At 40.3% G+C, this 25,345-nt stretch overlaps 2 protein-coding genes across 2 annotated transcripts; one reads left to right on the top strand and one right to left on the bottom strand.

The window, feature by feature from the left end:
- The first annotated feature begins 1,440 nt into the window (after positions 1-1,440).
- On the top strand, positions 1,441-2,193 carry LOC135479817 (G-protein coupled receptor GRL101-like). The gene has a single exon (XM_064759721.1). The coding sequence runs from the start codon at positions 1,474-1,476 to the stop codon at positions 2,191-2,193; it is 720 nt and encodes a 239-aa protein (XP_064615791.1). The 5' UTR covers positions 1,441-1,473.
- A 3,408-nt stretch (positions 2,194-5,601) lies between these two features.
- Positions 5,602-25,345, bottom strand: LOC135479818 (DNA (cytosine-5)-methyltransferase 3A-like). Its single transcript, XM_064759722.1, has 16 exons — positions 25,242-25,345; positions 24,084-24,128; positions 23,118-23,203; positions 22,065-22,112; positions 18,809-18,873; positions 18,220-18,274; positions 17,047-17,196; positions 13,706-13,769; positions 13,195-13,299; positions 12,572-12,717; positions 11,593-11,683; positions 10,514-10,656; positions 9,651-9,736; positions 8,707-8,776; positions 7,920-7,999; positions 5,602-6,821 (listed from the first exon to the last, which is right to left on the bottom strand). The coding sequence occupies exons 3-16, from the start codon at positions 23,193-23,195 to the stop codon at positions 6,677-6,679; spliced, it is 1,326 nt and encodes a 441-aa protein (XP_064615792.1). The 5' UTR covers positions 23,196-23,203; positions 24,084-24,128; positions 25,242-25,345; the 3' UTR covers positions 5,602-6,676.

Here is a 25,345-nt window from a genome sequence, read left to right on the forward strand (position 1 = left end):
GATTTTGTGGCGAACTGTCGAGACGCATCCGATGAAGATCGCTGTGACTGGGGTGTGGACAGTTGCAAAGGTTTCGCATGCCCCGATGCGACGTGTTTGCCTCTAAGCAGAGTGACGGATTTAGTAGCAGACTGTCCGGACGGCAGCGAAGCCGACGAATACTCAGGTGACCATCTTCGCTTGACTTTTCCTGAACATAGCGAGGAAAGTGGGATTGACCATATAAACAATAAGGCATGGTGCCCCGGGACCATGCTGTACAGAAGATGCCACCGTGATCGCGTCACCTGCTTTCATCGAGCAAACGTCTGTGTGTATGACCAAAATGAACATGGGGACATATTACATTGCCGTGACGGAATTCACTTGGAAAACTGTGAAGACTACAAGTGTCCAAATCACTTCAAATGTCCTAAATCATACTGTATTCCTTGGCACAAAGTCTGCGATGGGCAAGTGGATTGTATCGATGGAGCAGACGAAAGCAAATGCCATCTCACCTCCTGCCCCGGTCGACTGCGATGCAAAGACTCGCATCAATGCATAACCAGGGAGCAAATGTGTGATGGTAGATTCCACTGTAGAGGATCATGGACCGATGAACGGTTCTGTGACCTGCTTCGGTGGACGTGTCCACAAGGATGTCGTTGCCAGGGATACGGAGTCGACTGTAACCAAGGTGGTGTCACGAGCATCCCTGACAATCTTCTCGCCAATACAAGAGTCCTGCAACTCGACAGAAATGACGTACAGTTGACGATTTCTTCCTTTAACAAGACGCCTTATCTTCTTGTTCTGCGTCTCGCGAGGAACAACATTTCTTACGTTCCGATGGGATCATTTTCCAGTCTTCTAAATTTGCGAATCCTGGATCTGAGATTCAATGTCATCAAGTCGTTGTACGCAGACATGTTTCATGGTCTTATCAGCTTGAGGTCTCTACTACTCCAGGGTAATCCGTTGCGTATTCTACCGCCTCGGTCTTTTGTGGGCCTGAACACAGTAAATTTGCTGAACCTCAGCGGGCTTGGTATTAACAGAATCGACAGAGGCGCATTCGTTGGCCTTCAAAGTTTAGAACACCTTGATATATCTAACAATGATTTAGCTGTTTTAGAACCTGGATTTGTTCCGCATTCTATAAACCTGATTTCAATAAGCTTAACAGGGAATGGTTTGGACGATACGCCTGCCGAAACGTTCGCCAAGATTGTAGCAAAGAAAGTGTGGACGGACTCCTTCAAGTTTTGTTGTCTTGTCAATCCGAACTCTGTCGATGAATGCGTCCCAAACGCTGACGTTGTTTCGTCCTGTAAAGACCTCCTCTCTACCGTAATACTCAGGAGTTTTGTTTGGTTCTTGGGCGTGGCATGCACAGTTGGCAACATTATTGTGTTTATTTGGCGAATCCGCTCTGGATGTGACAGCAGATCGTCCGTGTACGTCATACACCTTGCCACCTCTGACGCCTTAATGGGTCTGTATTTAATCATTTTGGCCTCCACTGACACTTTTTATAGAGGGAACTACATCTTGCACGACACAGAATGGCGCCGTGGAGCCGGCTGCCAATTTCTGGGCGTACTCACGACAGTTTCATGTCAAATGTCAATGTTCACTTTGTTTGCCTTGGCTTGGGATCGCTATTTCGCCGTAATGTCTCCACTTTCCTACCAGTTGCGTTCGACGCGTCACGTTTGGATGATATCCGGAGGACTTTGGTGTGTCTCTTTCCTCATAGCTCTCGTACCTGTCGTCGTACCAAGCCTCAAAGAATTCTATGGAAAGAATGCGTTGTGCATGCCTTTCATTTTCACGGATTCTAAAAGTGCAGGATGGGAATACGCGACAGCCATCTTTGTTGGATTAAACGGCCTTTGCATTGTTATTATGATAGCTCTTTACGGCGCCATATACTGCCGCGTCCGAGAGTCGCAAATGGACATGGGAAGAAATGACAGATCAGATCTCGTCGTTGCTAAGCGACTGTCTTTGGTCCTCCTTACAAATATCATCTCGTGGATCCCGCTCATCATGGCCAACGTCATCAGCCTAGCAACCGTTCCGCTCACGCGAGACATGGCAACCATGCTGACGGGGGTGTTACTCCCATTGAATCCTGCCATCAACCCGTACCTGTACACGTTCAGCTCTTGCGTAAGGCGGAACTCTGGGAATTTCAAAACAACTTAGAACACGAAAAAAAGCCGACTGAGGTGAATGTAGCCAAAATCGCCTGTCAGAAAAACAACAACATGAACGATAATTTCCACACCACAGGTGAAATAGTATTAAAACAGCGAAAAGTTTTAGCGCATGCCAATAATATACAACGGCAGACAATGGCATCCAGTGTCTGGGACGCGGGATATTTTAGGCCTTTGGTGAGTGTTTCCATACATATAACCCTATTCATGCTTGCTCATTCAATGTCCGATTGGCATCTGGTGCCTGGGATGTGGTGAAATTTACGTCGTACTCAGCTCCTTAGAAGGTCAATACAAAAGCGCAAAGGTCAAAGGTCAAAGAGAATGTTAACTTACATTGGGACGTATTAAGAGGGTTAATTTTATGTTTCGTGGAACTTACAAACATTTCTAATAATCTCTCAAAAAATATAATTTACATTTACAGATGTGTGAGCAAACACTCCAAAAGGCCATCAGTTATGCATTGACATAATATTGTATTTTTTGTTGACCCCATTGTATGTTGTGTTGGCCCTATTGTATGTGGCAGAATGGATTGCTATGAACTATTGTAGTCTATATAAACAGATTTTGTAACATAAACCTGTGTCGCAGTAAAGGAATCTATTAAAGCATAACTGATAAAACAGAATACTATCCACAAAGAACTTAATCAAGTAAGGCGGATACACCGCCATATTGACGTAAAACGCTTTAGGAGAGACCAAATCACTGTTCACTCCAAAAATATACTTGCAAAGCCACTGTTTCACATCAAAATCAATAAAAATGAAAGGCATGCACAACGCATTACACATTGCATGTGTATTATCACTAAAACACATGGGTTCCAATAATTCTGTCGTTTTGCATTAACCAAAGGATCACACACTTCACAACCAGTCACATTTTACATTCTTTTGAAACGGGTGAACATCAATGGCATGTGTGCAAAAATCGCCAGCGAATACCAGGGGGTGCTAAATTAACTTCTTTGTGTATATGTTAAATTTAACAAATAATTCGATGGTAGAGTTTTAACAATTAAAAGTTTTCGGTTTTAAAACAAATATGTTGCTGATTTTATTAAATTACTATTGTGTGCAATTTTACATGGCGTCATTTTTTGGCTTTATTCGCAAAGACACCGTGCTTTAACCTTTCTGCATTTGTCTTTTATATGTTTAACGCCCTACTTCTGATTGATTCACATACATGACAATTTGCGGTCAGCTTGGCGGCTTGAGAAAACCAGGAAATGCTTGAAGAAAATCTCCGCATCTAGCCAATTTTCATGTTTCCCGTTCGATCAGACTTGGGAGTTAAACCAAGAATCTAAAGGAAATGCTCAGCACCCACTTGAATATTTATTCATCTGATTAGAGCTTCATGCCGTGTTCAAGACATTTCACTTATCGACGGAGGCCAGCATTATGGTAGGAGGAAACCTGACCAAGGCAGAGTGAAACCCATGACTATCCGCATATGAAGAATTGTTTAAGGCCAGCTGGAATTTTGCGTACATGTACTAAACGTGTAAATATCGACCACCTCCTCCCATATGTATAACATTACATGAATGACTTTGATTGCTGTCTTCTTGACGTCTTACTCAAGAACATTTCACTTATACGATGATATGGGGGGGGGGGGGGGGGGCTCCGTGGCTCAGTTGGTTAGCGCGCTAGCATAGCGTAATGACCCAGGAGTCTCACAAATGCGGTCGCTGTGAGTTCAAGTCCAGCTCATGCTGGCTTCCTCTCCGGTCGTATGTGGGAAGGTCTGGCAGCAACCTGCGGATGGTCGTGGGTTTCCCCCGGGCTCTGCCCGGTTTCCACCCACAATAATGCTGGCCGCCGTCGTATAAGTGAAATATTTTTGAGTACGGCGTAAACACCAATCAAATAAATAAATAACTTATACGATGACGGCCAGTATTGTAATCTTCCTTGTGGAAAAAAAAACACATTGCAAAAATAGTTTTGTAATGCCGTTTCTTTTATGGGTAGACACACGTAGATAGACTTGCTTCGTGATAAATACCGAATCAGACTCCATTCCACACTCGCAAAGTAACAACTAAATTCTGCCACTCTTGGAAAGGTCGGTGATTTCCAATCCGATAAACTGATCTTTTAGGCGAAAAGTATTACACATTGTGTGATATACCTAACAAAAATATAATTCTGCCTTCAGTGTAATATGTATAATGACATAGCTTTTCTTGGTATCTTGGTATCACTTTCAGGTAAGAGTTCGGTACTCAAGACAGGTTACCAGAATAGATTTGTTTATTTATTTGATTGGTGTTTTATGCCGTGCTCATGAATATTTCATTTAAACGACGGCAGCCAGCATTATGGTGGGAAGAAACCGGACAGAGACTGGGGGAAACACACGACCATCCGCAGGTTGCCGACGACCTTCCCACAGTGAGGTAACCAGCGTGACCTGGACTTGAACTCACGGCGACCGCATTGGTGAGAGGCTCCGGGGTCATTACTATGCGCCCGCGAGCTAACCTAATGAGCCACGGAGGCCCCCAACGAGAATAGAACCCATGATAACATGTGCAAAGTTTTACTGTAGCAACGTTGTATAACGCGCTATTACCATGGTAACGCCTGTCTTCACTATATGCTGGCATGGACTTTTAAACGCCATGCTCATGTAACAAGCGCATGGTAAAAAAACGTTGTCCCCGATCTTCTGAGAATGGTCCTAAAACTTTTGTACTAAACGCCGGGTCAATGCAAACAGACTTGGATATCTACCTGGACTGCTATTGATTCCGAAGTCGTTTAGTTTTCCTCTGAGAATGACATTTAGGGGCCTCCGTGGCTCAGTCGGTTAGCGCGCTAGCGCAGCGTAATGACCCAGGAGTCTCGCACCAATGCGGTCGCTGTGAGTTCAAGTCCAGCTCATGCTGGCTTCCTATCCGGCCGTGCATGGGAAGGTATTCCAGCAACCTGCGGATGGTCGTGGGTTTCCCCAGGGCTCTGCCAGGTTTCCACCCACCAAAATGCTGGCCGTCGGCGTATAGGTGAAATATTTTTGAGTACGGCGTAAAACACCAATCAAATAAATAAAATCGGGTTGTCCCATATGTACCTCTCCTTCACATGCTTAACAAGATGACTTTGTGGTTTTTTAAATGCTGCATTATAAATATCACCACTAAAACAGCCTCATACTTCATTTACCGAGGTCCTCTGTGGAAATGTTCAAGTTTACCTAAGAGCTTTTTTAGCCAGTTTACTTTGATTTTTGTTATTTGAAATCATGCATATTATTTATCATTCCACAAAAAAATAGAACAAACAACATGATCTAAGATTTCTCTTTTATAAATTTAACAAAACATGAAAAAAAAATCATACATATGGAACCATTCAAACATAAACATGGCCTATCTGTACCAAACGTCAACAAACTGAAAGAATCCGTTAACACGTGCCAACCTTCCACTCCACCAGTGAAACCTTTGGCGGCTGACAAATTCTACATTTCCATTTACTCTTGTGTTTACTCTTCACAGAACACTTTTCACAAAACAATTAACAAAGCTAAGTGAATACACATTGCGTATAACAGAAGAGCTTTTCCTGGCCCATAAACAATGCTAAAGTGAATACAATTTAGTATCCCTGATACAAGAAAAAACAGTTTTTATTACCAAGTCCACAATGCTAAGTGAATACACTTTATCGACAATAAAACACTTTTTACAAGCCAGCCAACACTGATCTTTAAGCTCATGCATTATTACGAACCTTTCACTTATCCCTTTCACCGCATTCATTAACAAATCTGCCATCTCTCCATTCCAATGATCAGAGAATATAATTCCAGCTTCCATCAACCCACAAAAGCTTGCAATTCCACGTATCAATGCCGGACCTTTCACAATAGTATAAACACTATTAAAAATGAACCCAACGTTTTTTTTGATTATTATTTTCAATAATGTATATCAACAGCAATGATATAAAAATGTAAAACGATGCTTTAAAGCTGTAACCCGTTTATATAAAAATTTCAAACACAAAAAGGTTCAACAAAACCAGTATAAAATCATCTCGTTAAACCACTCAAAAAAGTTAGAGAACAAAACGAAAGACAAAAATCTTCACCCATGATGATTATTATAAATCTTTGAGAGCTTAAAAGACATCAAGGCACAAGTCTCCTTCAAAGGTTTCATAGCGAAAATACTAAACACATTAAAGTTACCATGAACACGTGAAACGTGGTTTTAAACCGTAACAGAAAACAGAAAAACGATACCTGACCTAAAATATCGTAAATAAAGATGTAGGAGGACATCCTACTTGCAAATCTTTAAAATACACATTTCTGGACTAATCTCTCATAGTAGATACAGAATATATTAAACTGTGTAAATGACTTGACGGGGACTATTCTTCATGATGAAGAGCACGTTACATGCTCTTGACTAGCTGCACATTTTTATCACACTAATAGCTTTATTCCTTCAGTTTGAAGAACTCTCTCAAGGGAGACAACATATGAGTTAACAACGGAACACTAGCAGCTTTTTCCAGCAAAGCAATTCTCTTGGACCGCGAGAGTTGTGGAACTTTGGTGTAGCCTTTTGGAAATCCCAGTTGTCTGCAAGGAGAAAAAAAAATAACTTACTAAAGTGTGCTTGAAGTTTGCCTTGGGGTTCAGTTTTGCTTCCAACATCTGGTTTGATTATATTGTTATGTCGAAGACACCAAACGCCACACTTTCTCAAGGCTATATTAAGTTTCAAACCAAAAATATACACCAACCGCAAGTGTCTCCCATACTGTAATTCTTCAACGTTTATGCATGTCTGCAAGCCGAGGTGTTTATTCAAGCCTATTCTGAAGGCATATCCTGTGTTGGCTGATAGAATTATATTTTTTGTGAAGCCCTGAAACTGGCCAATCCAACCAATGTAGTTTTGTCTCCAAAATTAAATTAAAAATGTGCATAAACTGCACTGAAAGTTGCTCTTTAACATACAAAAATGTTGAGGAATCAGGGTACACCATAACCTAGGTATTTCACGATTATCCTTTTACAGCTTTTCATGATACATGCAAATTACAAAATAAAACAAAAATATTCCAAAATAAAACACTAATCCGTCATTTACATTGGTTCACACTGTGAAAAAGGTTTGAAGAGGATGATGTTTAAATATAATGATAAGGGATCTATCGGGCATGAGAAGGTTCCCCAAAAATTTGGGTAATTTCAAGTTGTCATGCTCAAATCAATTATTGTATGCCTATTCGCCAGAAAAGTTTCAAAAGATTTCGCCGCAAACAGATTATTCATCGTTAAATGTGGTACAGCGATTTCTTTTTTCACCTGAAAACACCCTGGATACGCCAAGCACCCATTAATGCCTAAGTTATGCTATTCCCTCTTTACAGTATACTGTAATTCTTCAACTATTCACATGTTTGCAGGGTGTATATTGAAGCATATCCTGATGGCAATATTCTGTGTAGGCTCAAACTTTTTGTGAAGCTCTGGAATTGGCCAATCAAACCAATGTAGTTTTGTCTCCAAAATCAAATTACAAATGCGCACTAGTTGCACTGAAAGTCGCTCTTTCATTTCCAAAAAGGTTGAGGAATTGGGGTATCTGGTCAAGTGCCCCTGCCAGTAGTCCCATAGATGAGAAACCCACTTAGGCCCTATATTACAACCAAACAGCTAAGAATATCCCACCTTTCCAGATTCTCCACGTCGTCCACATATTTAACTGTCTGTCTTGTCACCCCATCAGGCCCAGAATCTCTGCTTGACAACTGCTGAACACGTGTCAATATTTTGTCAATTATTTGGATGGTTTCACCAATACACAAGAATATTTCACTGATCAATGTTCACATGGGCAGGAATACAGGCAAGGAAAACAGCAGACAAGGGGAGATGAAACAACACCCTGAGGGCACATACTGGGTACCTGACGGCACATATTGGGTACCTGATGGCACATATTGGGTACCTGACAGCACCTATTGGGTACCTGACGGAGGGTTGAAACTTGAGCCACCATAATCAAACTGACAGCTTTGATGTGTAAAGTTTATTATTTAACTAATAGCGGTCACTGATTACAAGTATTACAAATCATATCAGAAACCAGTCTTACCGTTTCCAGCAAACCCAAGGGGTGTCATACCAAAGACTTTAAAAATGGTACTTGCTGCTGCCTCGCTTTGTGCTAAGCAGTGAAAGGTTACAGCACACAAACAAGACTGGTTGGCCTAGTGCCAGTGCAATGTGACTGGGTGGGGTGTCATGTCTGGTGCCTTCAGCATGATGCTTCAGTGGCAGCATGATGCTTCAGTGGCAGCATGAGACTTCAGTGGTGGCATGAACTCGCCCTGCCACAAAAAGACACAGTATATGTACACACACCTAATCAATGACCCCTCATCGTCATATGACTGGAAAATTGTTAAGTATGACGTCCAACCACAAGCATGTATACAGACATGTACATACATACCATTTCAGGCAGGGTAAAGGAATCTGTCCGTGCAGCTCTCCAGGTACTGAACACTTTACTGGTGTTGGGACTGTGAAAAAAAAACAAAACAATTTATTGTTTATTTTATTGGTGTTTTACGCCGTATTCAAGAATATTTCATTTTTACTATGGCCGCCAGCATTACGAGAAAGTTCCTGGGGGAAACACACGACCATCTGCAGGATGCTGACAGACCTTCCCATGTATGGCCGGAGAGGAAGACACCCTGAGCTGGACATAAACTCACCTGAAAATGAATAAATTATTACGGCTTCAAGTCACTTTGGTAGTGTTTAAACCAGATCATCATGACATGCTCGTTGTAAAAACATGTAGTGGTAATACAAGTAAATGTAGTAGTTGTGCACGAATTCAGATCCAGTTCTCGACGGTGTAAGTAGCTTAAGGTAAGTAAGTTTCTGATAATAATTTGTATTTACTATAGTCTGCTTGTCAAGTATAGTCCATACAATACCAGAGTTTCCACTTCCTTTCTTGCTAAAGATAAAAATAGTCCAACTGTGTCATTAAAAATGTTCGGCAGGATCACATTTACTGTAACACAAGGTGTCTGAAAAAATGTTCACAAATAGTCATTTAGCATACACAAAAGATGGACAAAACCAAAGAGTTGAACGTTTGGGAACTTCAGAAGTTTCTGTAGGGCAGAGGCGTCGTTCGTGCCTCTGGAGCACGGCGAAACAAGTGATCGATAAATCAATGTCATCAAAGGTGGCCTAACATGTTTCATGAACTGGAACTCGAAACTCCCCTTAGCTTTCCTGATTACAACATGGAGGCATAATTTCAAAGCACATGCATATCTTGAACTTTGGAATCATGCAAACTGAAAGCATGTTACCCTTCTATCAGATAATTCACCACCATACACATGCAGAGTTACCTCCTCTTTTCAAACTCACCGGTTGCGGCCTGGAATGTTTCCCCAAAAGTACTTCACACGATCAGGATAAGAAAACCATGAAGCGTTCATCAGTGATGGCGACACCTGGTGAAATAATAATTATGGTCAGAATTGACCTGTTTCCTGCCACCATTAGGCTTCTTGCCGGTGTTTAAGTGAAGTAATTTCTTGAGTTTGGCCCAAATATCCAATCAGATAAATAAATGATTGACTGCTGGGTAATGCTGTACTGATGAATACATCAGCTGACCACTTCAATGGTACACTCGAGTGCCCCATTAAACCACCTACCACTGGCTAGTTTAACTTTAATGATAAGCAGCTCTCGGAAATCTCGGAAATTTCCCATCCCCACGTTAGGATTTCATGCAGCTTTCATGTCCAAGTGATTTCAAAACAAGCTTTAATAACCACTTGGCCACAAAACACCACGAGCAAGGTTATGTGAATAATTCATTTATTTGATTGGTGTTGAACATTTCACTTATATGACAGTTGCCATCATTATGGTGGAAGAAAATGGGGCAAAGCTTGTGGGAACTCTTGGCCATTCGCAGGTTGGTGGCGAATGCATGCATGACCTGACAGGAGGCCAGCATTCGTTGCACTTGATCTCACAGCAACCGCCTTGGTAAGAGGTGGCTGTGCTGGCATGCTAACCACCTCTGCTCTTTTATTTGAAGTTGGTCCATTTTATTCATTAGATACTTGTACGCACCAACAGAAACTTAGTGCTGTTGGTTCGTTACCTTATATATAATACAGATTTTGATAACAGAAATCCATCCACTAAACCCCCTTGTGGTGGAAAGGTTCTAATTTTCATTTGCCTTTAGCAGGAACTACATTCAGCCTACGTACCTCCAGGAAGGTAGAGATGTGTTCTCTGGCCATGTTGACCATGGATGCATCGCTCTCGCACAGCCAAAACACATGCGTGGGAAGATTCTGTGTCAGACTCAGGTAGATACGTGCAAACTCCATCACACCTTCACCATCCTCCGCTAAAAACATTCAACTTTAAGCTACTTCAGAAAACTTAAAACCTAAGCTTAATATGAAAAAAGATATTTTGTGGAGCAGGATAGTTTTCAAACTGGCCACATTAAATAAATACGACCCCAAAATCTGACAAATTTAAACCAGTTATATGACGGAAATTAAATATATTAACCAAGCCTAATTGAAGAAATTGTAGAATATTCAAAACTTAAGCACGGAAACAAAATTTCTTGAAGTTTTATCAAAATAGGGATATGTTTAGAGCAGTTATTACACTGAAACAAATGTTCAATGAGATATAACTGACAGAAAACATTCAATATGCACAGTTTTTGAACAATCCTAATCAATCTCATACAACATAAACCTCCTGACAAAATTTTATCCAAACCAGCATCCGTTAATAATCAACATTATATGTGTCAGGGTTATTTGAGTGCAATAGCCAACTATAAACACACACTACATATTTAAACTTGTGCTCACACGGGGTGAGTACACAAGTATGTGGGTTGGGTCATCATTACATTATGGGTCATCATTAAATTATAGGACATCATTAAATTATAGGACATCATTAAATTATGGGTCATGGGCATAACCATCTCTAAGGCCTCAAAAACAAAGGTAATTTGTTGATAATGTGACCGTAATTAAAACCGTTCTTCACCTGGCCAGCCACAAAAGAGAAACGTTGTCCCTTTAAATGTATTACAGAAATTTGCCGTCTCACCTTGTAATATATTTTTTGGACCCTTGTGGTACAACGCCATGCTAAACAAAACTATTTAAGTGATAGCCACCAATTTTATGAGAGGAAGCCATGCATGGCGCTGGAGATAACCACTGACTTTTGGTAAGTTACCTTCACTTCCCTCGTGCACAAGAATCAAGACTTCAGGACATAAACTCAAACAGAAATTTGTACATCTACTCACCATACCATGCCTCCGTGTTGGGTGCGTCTCCGCAGAAGCACTGTGAGGGGGGACAGCCCAGCACAAGATCTATACGCTTCAGGGAGCGCAGCTGTGAACGGAATACAAGGTCCATACACCTTTTTAAAAAATATTTTCAGGCCCAATTAAATTACACTTTTTCTGGGCATTTATTGGAATGAATAATATACAATTCAAAACTGACCATATACCATCTGAGCTTTCAAACACTGATTATGCACACACAAACTGTATCAATTTCAAACACACTGGAAACAAATTTTTGCAGAGCTGGTCAGTATACTATGTCCAGTAGCATTGTAGGCTGCTTCTGTGGTCTGTTTTAAAACCAACTCAATGTACATGCGCCAAGTTGGTTCTCGATTTCAAGAACTGTTTACATGTTCTAGGCCCAACGTCTAAAATCCCTTACATAACCTCAGGCTTTTTATGGCCTGGAACTGTTACTTTAAAGGATACATGAAAAAGGTAGAGTATAAAATGAATAGTGGGGTTTTAAGGAACATGAAGAAAAGTATGAAAAAAAAAAAGAGATTTTTTTTGGATGGTGGGCGGGGGTGGGTGGCGATGTTTGAGACATATTTTATATTTTCTAATTAACCCATCTAATGGCAGGGAATACTCCGAAATGACTTCATCCGTGAATAAACTGGGAATGCCAGACTAACTTAGTGCCCCCAATTCAGCCCCCCCCCCCCCGCCCCCGAAACAAAGTTGTTTTGGCAGTTAGCTGCACTGTTGACGTCAACATAGACTGCGTAATTCCAGTCTGACCGATACGGCTTTACAATTGCAAAAAAAAAAAAACAGGGGGGAACCCATGATTGAAGCCTGCTGACAGTCCTTCCCACCTACACAGAAGTCAAATCTACAAGTACTTAATGAATATACCTGCTAAAGCTAAAACCATATCAATAAACCATACAGTAAATTCTGTCAAAAGGCCTGACAAACCTACCTTGTCAGTATGCAAGTCTTGCATGTCACCAAGCTGGGTGAGGCTGTCGCCATAGTTCCTTGCTCCAATAGCCATGGACGCAGGATCAATCTCGCAGGCAAAATACTCCTCAACTTCAAATCCCAACTTGTCTAAGACCAGCATCCCTGAAATCATATGGTTATGAAATGGATCAGTTAAGGTCGGTGAAACACTATTTTTTTAGCAAACCACTGAAAATATTAACTCGTAGCTTTACTAGGTGTTGACAAAACCATTTATTATATTTATTTATTTGATTGGTGTTTATATGCTGTACTCAGGGAGGAAACCGGGCAGAGCCTCAGGGAAATCCACACCTATCCGCAGGTTGATGACAGACCTTCCAACTTACAATCTGAGAAGAAACCTGACATTAGCTGGGCTTGAATTCAAAGCCATTGCACTGGTGAAAGGCTCTCGGGTCATGGTGCGGGTAGAACTGTTCAGAGTAACACGCAAATTCAAGTTGTTCGGGTTCTCACGCGGGTAGACAGGTAAAATGCAGGACACCTCAGGACCCAAAAAACAATGTAACTTATTATTCCATTCCCACTATTCAGTGTACCTGGGCTGGACATTTTTATGACATAACAAAGCCATACGCAGCTTTGGTTCTGAGGGCATCAGTAAACGCAGCCACTGTGCCATCTCATACACCAGCCCTGCTTGAATAATTTTACTGGATTTTATAAAACTACAAGCTTTGTCTGTCCAATAGAAAAATTAGCAAATTTAACATTCTTTCCTTGGAATATTATGAGAGAATGAAATTCAACATTAATGTCTAACATACTTTGTTACAATTAAATGTAACAAATCCTTTCATAGACACATGAATACCCTAAATGACCTAAAAATTCAACCACAAAGGAGCATTTTTGGAGGCAAATAAATGTAATGAGATATTACTTCCAGGGGGCTAAAACATACATTTTCCCAGTACGATATCATCCTACCATTCAAATACTCTCAAAACACCTTTCTAAAATTAATAGAACTCCCAGAATCTGTAAAAATGAGCAACTTACTCATGAACATAATTTTAGGTCATTTACGGACTTGGCATGACATGTACATAATTTGTTTGACATATACGTACAGGAGGTGGCTTACCTGTTGCGATCCGGTCACACAATGATAACACCCGTAGGGGCTTCCTCATTACGTTCAATGGCTTCTATAAATATTAAAAACATCCAACACATAAAGCAATGAAATCTTGCAGTTTATGGATTTTTCAATTTAATATCCTCGTTTTCACCTTGTTCTCGCCACGATATGGCTGAAATATTGCCGATGTGGCGTTAAGCCATAATCATTCATTCATTCATTCATTCATTCATTCAATATCCAGTGGTGCACAATCTAACAGGTGGAGGTAACTCGAGTGTCCAGGGTAAATGACTGGCCTGGGACAGGCTGCTATTGAACTTCCCAGGGTTTCCGCGAGAAAATTAAGTTTGAGTCTGTTTGAGGCAGAGGGTTGGTGGTAGAGAAGTTATATGAGGGTGAAAAGGTGGTACACATGTACCCGCTTCAGTTTTGAGTTTTTTGATAATTATCGATATTCTTAGTAAAACTCCTCTGTTGTATCACTACCTTCCGATGAGCAAGTCACGAAATTAAACGAAAATAGTGCCAAGACTTGAGCGTGGTAGGCAAAAGCCAGGTGAATTACATTCGCTGATGGCTTTGTGGTCTTGTGGACAATTTATATCTTACTCCATGGCCTATACGAGGGGCAATTCCTAGCCAAGAAACCAGCTTTGAACTTTTAAAGATGGGTAAGGTCTACATCACAGCCGAGAAGTTATCCATAGTTAAAAATGTATATGGGAGCAGAGCCTTCCACCGACTTGCTCGGAGAACAAAAACACAAGAAAACACTAATGTGTCATCGGCAAAAGTCAATTGAATTACATTCTCCCACGGCTATACGTTGTCTTCTGGACATTTTTTATCCCATTGCGTGGCATATATGAGGGGTAATTCCATATTATATCTCTCTTTTCGAGTCTTTCTTACAAATCTTACGTCTTCATTCAACATGTGCAGCTACATGTATGTTTTCCCGCGGAGTGCATGCACATTTGTGGTTGACGTTTTGGTGTTAAAAACAAACTTGCAGTCATAGCGTCAATTTCTTGTCATTTTAAAAGAATCTGGCACTTCATACTTCCACTTCATTCTACAATGAGCTTTCAAAACAATGCCGTTGTCCATTTTTGTATGCTGAGCTGTTCAATAGATTGAAATACATAAATAACCTTGTGATATACCAGATGTCAAATTCTCAATACCAGACGTCAACGTGATTGACATACATATTTAGGTTGATCGGGCAAAAGACGTCACGCGTTGAGTAGATCAAAACAGACCCTATTTTCCAGTACAAATACAGATACAATGTCATGATTGGGCACACACGTCATCCAGGGTAAGGATGGCAGCTGTCTCAGTGTATCAGTAAATATACACTGTAAGACTGGATCCTTAGACTGGATTTCGGGCTAGGCCATTCCATGAATCTCGCATTGACATGTTACATGTGGAGCGATTGTTTTCGTGCTATTCATGCACACCCATTATTGACCTTTCTGACCTATCAGGACACATGATCTCACACATCGAACATTGATTTCTTGTCACTTTTAGAAGCATTTTCAAAATTATTGACGTATGAAGAAGTCAGTCAAATAGACCATCCATTGGCCATATTTTCAGGCTACTATAGGCCTATGCATTCTAGCTATTATGCTGGAGCACCATTAGTGCGGCATGCACTAGATCATAGGTCCTAGACACAACACCAAAAATAAACAATTTGACGAAATGCAGGAACGGGACTCGTCAATGATGTAGCAGACACACAAGAGTTTGGGGAGTGTGCAGACTGGTTTGTTTGGGGCTTTAACTATTTATTACCATCAACACAACTATACAAGGATTCAAATATTTAGCTGGTGATTGAGAAGGCTTTATTTCACTTTTTGTACGTCTGAGGAGGGTAGCTTTTCCAGGTAAATGGGTCCGTTTACAAGACGAAAAACAGACCTAGCTGTTTTCCCACAGCTTCCTGCTTCCCCACGTGACACACAGAATTTGCTACCATACTGGTGGAAGTATTCTACCGTACTGTAATTCTTCAACCATTTCACGTCTTTGCAAGGTATTTATTCAAGCATATTTTCAATGCATTATTCTGTGCTGACTGATAAAATTAAAGTTTTTGTATAGCCCTGAAACTGGCTAATTCAGCCAGGTTTTGTCTCCAAAATCAAATTAAAAATATCCATAAAGTGATGGTTGCTCTTCCACATGCAAAAAGCTTGAAGAATTAGGGTACAAGTAAATACCTAATAAACTATGCAAATGGCCACATGAGTGAAGTCAACTGATTATACTTAGCTATACACCAAGATCTCATGAAAACTGGGAATCTAGAGATAGCTTGTCCGAGGCTGGGATTGAACCGGTGGCAAGTTGTTTACGAGGGGCACGTTACAATTTATTTATTTACTTTATTGGTGTTTTACGCTGTACTCAAGAATAGTTCAGTTATATGACAGCGGCCAGCATTATGGTGGGCGGAACCCGGGGGAAACCCATGACCATCCGCATGTTCTCATGTTACAAGACCTTGCTCCCATTACATGTAGTTGGATCAACTACACATACGTAAACAATAAAACTTACTTGCCTTCTGCCCATATAATTAAATTCATTTATTTAACGGCGGCTAGAATTAAGATGAGAGAAAACAAGGGAGAGATCAACGTGAACACATAGAACACAAAGGGACCACCTGAAGGTTGCTGAAAGACCTTCTTAAAAACGACTGTAGTGGAAGCCAGCATGAGTTGGACTTGAACTTAAAACTATCCAAGAATTCATTGCAACAGAGCCTGAATGTGATACTCCTATCATTAGTTGATTTATCATTTGAGTATAAATCTTGTGCAGTTGTCTATCGAACCGTCGAACTCTACTGACTCAAATGAAAGCAGAGCATTTATATATTCATCCATATATCGTGAGCAAACTTTTATTGTCAGAATGCAGCTTACCCTGAAGAATTCATTTTATTTCACTTCTCAAAATTGACAATCAAGTCAATACACTCATACTCTTTCCACCACCATTTTTTCATTCAAAGCAAAGCATGCAAATTATACTTTCCAACCCTGTACATTCCCCACCACCATTTTCTATATCAAGCCCTACTGTAATTCTTCTACTTTCTCACGCGTTTGCAAGGTGTTTATTCAGGCATATTTTGAAGGCATTATTTTGTGTAGACTGATAAAATTGTACTTCCTGTGAAGCCCTGAAATTGGCTAATCCAACCAATGTGGTTTTACTCCACAATCAATATTATGAATGTAAATAAACTGCACTGAAAGTTGCTCTTTCATATGTGAAAAGGTTGAGGAAATAGGATGCACATATTTTACCTCCATATATATTCTCACATGGCCATTGTAAACAGGAGAACAAAGATGGTCGACATTCTCTTCCCAGTTTCTTTTCCCCTCCAGGAGCCCATGGGTGGATCGGGAGTATGGAGCGCACATGAAGCACAACCAATCATCATTGGCATGAATCTGAAAAGATATAAATAATACCAAAAAGAGAGATTAAGTTTTATTTTGGGGGGGGAGGGGAGAGGATAATACCAATACAAATATACACAAAAGCAGTCTCTTTCATGGGTGGAGGAAACCAGAATAACTATCAACCATTGGTAAATTCCAAGGAAGAGTCAAGTGGCCTGTAAACTTCATGTAAGACAACACCAGCATATGGATGAGTGCTTATTGTCACCAAGAACCATGGATGCAGGTAATCTTGAAAACTCCTTGCATGAGAATGGGTTTGAATCCACGTCATGATTGACCTAGTGCTTGTGTGGAAGGCATTGTGGTGCCATATCCCAGTCATGAAATAGGTAAAGGATATTGCACAGGGAAGGTTGAATGTCATGAATATTTTTAGAGTGAGAGGCGAAAATAATAACCCAAGAAACGTGAAGCTTCGAGTGGGTTATCATTTCCTTTCAAAAGAATTATACTGATGATATTTAACCTTCTATTTAGTATTTTTACTTTGACAATATTGTGATTTTGTGTATTTTAACAAGTTTCAGCAATGTTTTAGGCTGTCAACCTTCACAGACTTTTGTATATAAAGTGACGTCACACGCGACGTATTGTATGACATTGTGTCTTGTTGTGTGCCGTAAGAAATGTTAAAGTTGACTGAACTTGTGTTATGACATTATTCTGCTAAGCTCGTACTGGAACGTCATAAAACAAATGTTTCTTTGTGACCTCATGGTGTCAAAGTGTGTAATAACAAGTGAATATTAAGTGATATCTAACTCTAGCCAGTGAGATATCACTTTTATCAGTGAAAGAAATCCTGACATTTCACCTTTATACAATAAAATCTTTTCAGGCTAGACATTCTTGTATACATGTACATGACATTCATAAGGTCAAAAGGGTGCGTCACTTAGCCGTGGATGTTAATTCATCACCACTTTATCTCAACACTTGTCTCTAACCACTGTAATACTCTCTTCCTGTGACTGGTCAGAAAAATTATCTGTCCGATATTCCACTCACTTTTTGTAACATTCTCTCTCCAACCAGCGTCTTGATGCAAGGCTCACAGTACACCCTGAAATAACAAACACATACTTAGACCACAACATACTCATTCACCCTAAAGTTCATACTATAACTGTACTAAACCATATGAAAGTTTTCATGGCGATTCTGATATGCAGCACATGGACATGGAACACTAACCAATTAATAATTAACACCAGATATTATAAGCGTGTACAATGTGTAAATGTATATCCAAGGGGCTTAACCCATGATATCAAAGGGCAAAAAATTCCATGGGCGCCTGTACTGGACACACAGGTATTGTCCCAGGAGGATTGTAGGAGGGGACAATTCATAGTGAATGACGTAGCCACATGTCTTTGTCGTAAGTTGTATCTTGTCTTGAGTCACTCTTTAAGAGAATACAGAACTACGGAACCTTGAGCTTTGGAGTTCTTTTATGTTTTTAGCACAATGAACACAATGTATTAATGAATGTTCATTAAAATATGTAAGACTTTGTACTGGCAATTGGAAAGCATGCAGCTTGGCTGTTAAACTGCACCCCACACCCCTTTCTACCTAACAAAGAAGCACCCACCTTGCGCATGTTGGGCTACAACACACGATAACTTGCCCTCCATCACCACAAATGCTGCAATATACCTATTTTTCAGACAAAAAAAAAGACATGTAGATTACCCCATTTTTATTTAAGTTTCATGACTGTTTAAATTAATCCTTACTAAAGAATTTCCTCTTTATGCACAAATGTAAGCGACCACACATCAAAACTAGGCATTCAGAGAATCCCACCAGCTGGACTGCTATAGCAGTCCACTAGACAATGGAATCAGAATAAAGATAAAAGTTGTTAAGTGTTGTGGTGGGCAGTTTGTGCACAAAGTTGAGGCAGTTTTTTTTTGGTATGCAAATTGTGAACTGCATGCGGCAATCCGAGAACCATTCCAATGCTGCGAATGGCTGAGCAAATGTTGAGCTACGGTAGTAAAAAAACTTCATCGTGGGGTGTTCGAATGCCAACTCTGTGGAGTGGTCTTTGAAATGCAAAACGCTTCCCATGACTGGCTATAGGTGTACTATGGGTGGCCACTGCAACCCTGTGATTGGTTGAGCAAATACTCAGCTGACAACAGACACTGTCTGGGTGGATGGTTTAAAAATTCCGTCACAGTATAGGAAGGCACATGCATCAACTTGTGTCACAGGCTCCTAGTACTAATACAGATGTGGAAAACTTTCTACAAATACTGTGTATACAAGATACATGTAAACTGGTATACACCAAGCTAAATCTGACACTCTACAAATCTGGTAAAGTAGCTAGAGAAAAAAAAAGCTTATCTAGATAAGTGATCGCGTAAGACAATGTAGCCCTACAAAAAAGGCTTGTAGAAAATCACAGAATAGAAGTCAATCTGAATGTGTGTCCACAAGACAGGAAAATGGTGACAAATCTGTTAAAATCGCCAGAGGAACCCACTACCCTTCTTGTTCACGTATATGTTGGTTGGCTTATATGTCGGAACGGTGGATCAGACAAGGTGATGTGCCGATGTAGGATCTAATCTCTACGAATGGCCGGCCGGATATGTAGGCATAACTGGCATAGGTTGCTGGCAGACCTTCCCACGTATGGCCAAAGAGGAAGTCAGCATGAGCTGGACTTGAACTCACAGCGACTGCATTGGTGAGAGACTCCTGGGTCATTACGCTGCTCTAGCGCGCTAACCAACTGAGCCACGGAGGCCCCCGTGCAGCACTTTTTAAATGTATTACTGTACTGCTTTAAATGAGACGCTAACATATGCTGAGAGCTCACAGTCACGTGTCTGTAACTGAGTGAGTGAGTGAGTGAGTGCTTGGGGTTTAACGTCATGCTCAACAATCTTTCCGTCATGTGACGACGAAGGAATCCTTAGTGTGTATGTCATGTACTTCCTTGTTGCAGGACGGATTTCCACCGCTCTTGTATCCAGTGCTGCTTCACTGAGATGACTTACTAAAGGCAAGTAAGCCGCCTCGCCCAAACCATTATACTGATACTGAACGCCAAGCGAGAAAGTAACAACTTCCTCTTTTAAAGTCTTAGGTGTGACTCGACCCAGGATTGATCCTGGATCTACAGCTCCCAAAGCTGACACTCTGTCTGTAACTGACAGCATAAAGCATTCATTGTCACATTGACCACTTATATACCTATTTCCAGTGACCTGCCCCTGAAAAAGCACATCTCTTACTGTTTGGGCGGGAATAATGCTTGATTGGCAACTCAGTCAGAATATATCAGGAAATTTTCTCACATGTTGGCGTGTACTGGGTTTGGGGAGCCAATGTGAGCTATGCTGCAATGTTATCATGTATTCAGATACAACAGATATGAATAGATAGAGGTGAGCTGGATCCTTGGACAGAGTTTTGTTTGTTCACTTTGTGTGACAAAAACAGGGTGCACATGTAGGCCTATTCACTTGTGCACGTATGGAAAGAATCACCTTTTTGAGTCTCACTGTTAGCTACTGAAGAGGACCAGACTGGGCTGATGAGACAGAATGTCTGGCTTGCCCTAAATGAGGAGGGAGCAGTCCAGCTCATCAGATGTACAACACAGCTGTTCTAAAACCTACAGCTGTCCGTTCTGACTTTGAGCTCTTCCCTAGGCATGTGCATAAAAACTGTAGCCCTACATGAAACTTTTCTTCCTTAAAAAAATCGTAAATCTGGCAAAGTCCATAAATCTCAAAACCAATAATGTCAGAAACCCTGTATACAAGAAATTGTTGCCCTGCATGGAGGCTTAATTTCTAGAGAACATGTTTACTATAGAAAACAAACTGAGGTTTTATGTAACTGGTAAATTGAAAGTCTATCAATTAAAATCATTAAAAAATATTCACAAAGCCTATAAAACTAAAACCAAAAAATCAGTTCAACCTTCCACCTTCCAGTAGGCCCTTTGCAGATGTACACAGGCGAAAAGAGATTTACAAAAAAAAAAAAAAAAAACACAAACAAAACATAACTTTTGCTGTAAGTTGCAGGGTCCACATGTTATTGCCATTAAGCAGGAGTTACAAAAAAAATGTATGATAGCCCAGTACAAAGCAGTTAAAAAAAAAAAAAGCTTAACCTTCCATCCGAGCATGCGAATTTATAAACCATACCTTAGACTAGAGAGCTGAACAAAAAACCACATCAGTCAATGATTGAGAGCCCATTATACATATACAGGAGATAAAAGAAAAAGCTTAACCTTCACCCTGTCGTCGTACTATCTCCTTCATTCTGAACGCCATGTGAGGAACTAACAACTTTCTCTTTCATGGTCTTAGGTGTGAACCGATCCAGGATTGACCTTGGATCTACTGCCTCCCAAGGCGGACAATCTACCAACTGTGCTATCAGGGCCAGTCCCTATTTTTTGAGAAATGTGCCTTATTTTGCCTCACGGGCTTATGCAGCACAGACAGAAAGATAGAACACAATTCATAACTAAGGTAATACCCTTTAGCCAATGGTGTAAAGAAAATATTTTGGAAACCTTAAAACATGCGCCCTTTGGGATCCATTCTCTACAGGTCTGTCCATGTAGGTAAATATGTGTATTAAGTTTTCATGAAATGGTTTTCAGTGCTAAATCCACTTCTTGTCAAGTGTCCAGTAACTGGACGCTGCCCTTCCCCAAACTGCTCTGTGCACAAGGACAAACAAAACAAGAAGAATATATACATGTATATGATCCAGCCCAGTCAAAATGAATAATGAATGTGAATACCTCTGGATCCCGTCTACAAGTCATCATTTACACAGGTAATCACAGATCAGTTTTCTCTCACCTGAATACCATCCTCTCCTACAGAAAACAATGTCTCCACCAGCGCATCCTGGTAACAGAAGAAGAATTAAACATCTTACTTTAACAGAACAACTAAAGCATACCACAGATACCTACACAAATATACATGAGAGACATTTTAATACAATTTACAAGTAAACGCACATAAATAAGGCACTGGACGGCATGTATATTTACATGCTAAATTGTTCTCATATACATGGCATATAAGTATGTATCAAAGTAGACAGACTTCTATGTATTTGTCATCTGGCTTTTATCATATACTAGAAGTTTTCACTTATATATATATTTATATACATTAGTTAGGTCTAAGGTTGGATGAATCCATAATAAGAAACCCGGCGACACTTCGTCAAGACTTGAAGTCATATTTGGTCCTTGGCGACAGTCAGGTTTATGGGAAGTGCTAGAAAACATCAATATAAATTGGTATCACAGAACAAATTTCAGTACACTAATTCTTCAGCCTATTTGCATATGAAAGTGGAAGTTTCAGCGCAACTTATGCACACTTATAATTCGATTTTGAAGACAAAATTACATTGGTTGGATTGGCGATTTTCAGGGCCTCATACAAAGTAAAATGTTATCAACCCACACAGAATAATGCCTTCAGAAAATTCTTGCAAACACGTTAAAAAAGAATTACAGTATAACTACATTATTTATATTTGGGATTTTCACTTTCTGGGTAAAGCAGCAACTTTTTGCTGTTGACACCGCTGGAGGTTTTGAACCGACAACTTCAGCAAAGAACTACATTTCTCCCTCAATTTTTGAGAAATATAAAGATATGTTTTACAGATATAAAGAACCATGTGAAAAAAAGAAACTAAATATTCCTGCTACAATTTCATGTATATTGGTCAAAAAGAGCAGATCAGGTGTCCCAAAAATTGGAAGAATTAGGGTACGCCAACGTCTAGACCATTCGGCCAACAGGCCTCCACCTAAAACAGGAGGTTGTCGATGGGTAGAATAAAGAAAATACCAACTGGTATGCTAAATCTAAGCTTTCAATATGCTTCACCTTACAGTTCATGCATAGTCCACCTTTAAAAGCTGGGTGTTGAATGTCCACATCGGCCGTTTCATCAAAACACACCATACAAACATCTACAAAAAAATAATCATAAATGTATCAAATATAGCTGTCGGGGACTGCAATTCCAGGGATCTACTGTGTAAAGCTATAATGAGTACGAGAAAAAAAAAAAAAGTGTCCTGGATTTGAACTCAAGACTGCCAGTTGTGACTTACAATGGGACTAGTACTATAGACCAACATAGAGATTATGTGGCTTTGATCTTCTGCTCATTTATTTATTGATTTATTTGATTGGTGTTTTACGCTTTACTCAAGAATATTTCTATTTGGACAGGAATAATTCTTTGAAATTCATAATCCTGAAGTCAAGGTGATCTAAGAAATATTACTGTTCAATGAAACTGTGGTTACAAAATTATGGTTAAGAATTGATCGTGTAAAGTTTAAGGGGTTTATCCCCGCCCCCCCAGGAGGTCTGTTCAATCCCCTGCTGGAAGTCTGATCCCCTGGTGATCTGATCCACTAAAAACATTTATCTATTTGACTGAAATTTAATGCCCAAGAATGTTTTGTGATTAGTAATGTCAAGTTGAAAATCCATCTTCATCATTTGGTCCAATCTTGTTATGATTTTCCTGTACTTCAAAGCTTTCCAGTCATGTCAACATGACTTCAGCTGGAAAAATTGCTGGGGCTATTCACATTTTCCATACATAAGATGATTTATCAAGTTTTATTTAAGAGTAAACCACTCCGTCGTTGACAACTTTATTCTGCCCGTAAAACAACAATTTAAACTTGCGTGGCCTTACATGTAAGACAATTAATTGGACAACTGTATTAATTAGCTCGTAGAGTCTGCCTCCATAAATTCTGTTCACTACCACAATCATAATACACAATGATTTGTACAAGTTCAGAACCACAAAACCTTTTTCTGTTTTCTCACCTTCAAGGCGTACTGCTCCACTTCTAACCAATGCCAACTGATCTCCTGTGACAGAACAAATAATTAAAATATATGTGTTCCATTGGCGTTAAATCTCTTTGACTGTTGTTGTATGTGGAACTTCAGAATAGTTCACCTCTACGACGACGGACAACATTATGCTGGGAGGTTATGGGGCAGAGCCCGGGGTAAATCCACGACCATCCGCAGGTTGCTGGCAAACTCACTGGTGTCAAATGCCAAACTAGAGACTGTGTCAAGAATACGGAAACCCACGACCATCCGCAGGTTGCTGCCACACTCACCGGTGTTAAATGTCAAACTAGAGACTGTGTCAAGAATACGGAAACCCACGACCATCCGCAGGTTGCTGCCACACTCACCGGTGTTAAATGTCAAACTAGAGACTGTGTCAAGAATACGGAAACCCACGACCATCCGCAGGTTGTTGCCACACTCACCGGTGTTAAATGTCAAACTAGAGACTGTGTCAAGAATACGGAAACCCACGACCATCCACAGGTTGCTGCCACACTCACCGGTGTTAAATGTCAAACTAGAGACTGTGTCAAGAATACGAAAACCCACGACCATCCGCAGGTTGCTGCCACACTCACCGGTGTTAAATGTCAAACTAGAGACTGTGTCAAGAATACAAAAACCCACGACCATCCGCATGTTGTTGCCACACTCACCGGTGTTAAATGTCAAACTAGAGACTGTGTCAAGAATACGGAAACCCACGACCATCCGCAGGTTGCTGCCACACTCACTGGTGTTAAATGCCAAACTAGAGACTGTGTCATGAATATGATCGTCTGGGTTTATGGATGGAGGGAACTGGACAGCTGTCATTCTCTTTTAGAAATCTGATTATTTAACTACTGATATTAAAACTGCTTATACTGAGCACGGGACATGTTTATGAAAAAAGCACCTACATGTACTAGCAACCAAAATTCCAGTCGAAATTTGTTGGTCTTGTCCTTTTGGTTGGGTGCATATAAAAGCAATATTCAGTTATTTTTCTGACTAGTGTTGCATATACCCTGCTCAATACTAAACAATAACTTTAGCGAAAGTGGGGTTCGAACAAAGAGTTCTTAGAGCAATAAGTACATGAATATTGTCAAGAATCATCTACTTTTAATGATTTACCCGTCTCATTCTGGTTTGAGGTCTTTCCGTGATCTCCATGGTCCTCAATCCTCTTTGCCAGATACTTGAAAACGATCTGAGGAATGCTTCCAGCTTAAAATAAT

The sequence above is a fragment of the Liolophura sinensis genome, chromosome 12 (assembly GCF_032854445.1).
Source record: "Liolophura sinensis isolate JHLJ2023 chromosome 12, CUHK_Ljap_v2, whole genome shotgun sequence".
NCBI classification, from domain to species: Eukaryota; Metazoa; Mollusca; class Polyplacophora; order Chitonida; family Chitonidae; genus Liolophura; species Liolophura sinensis.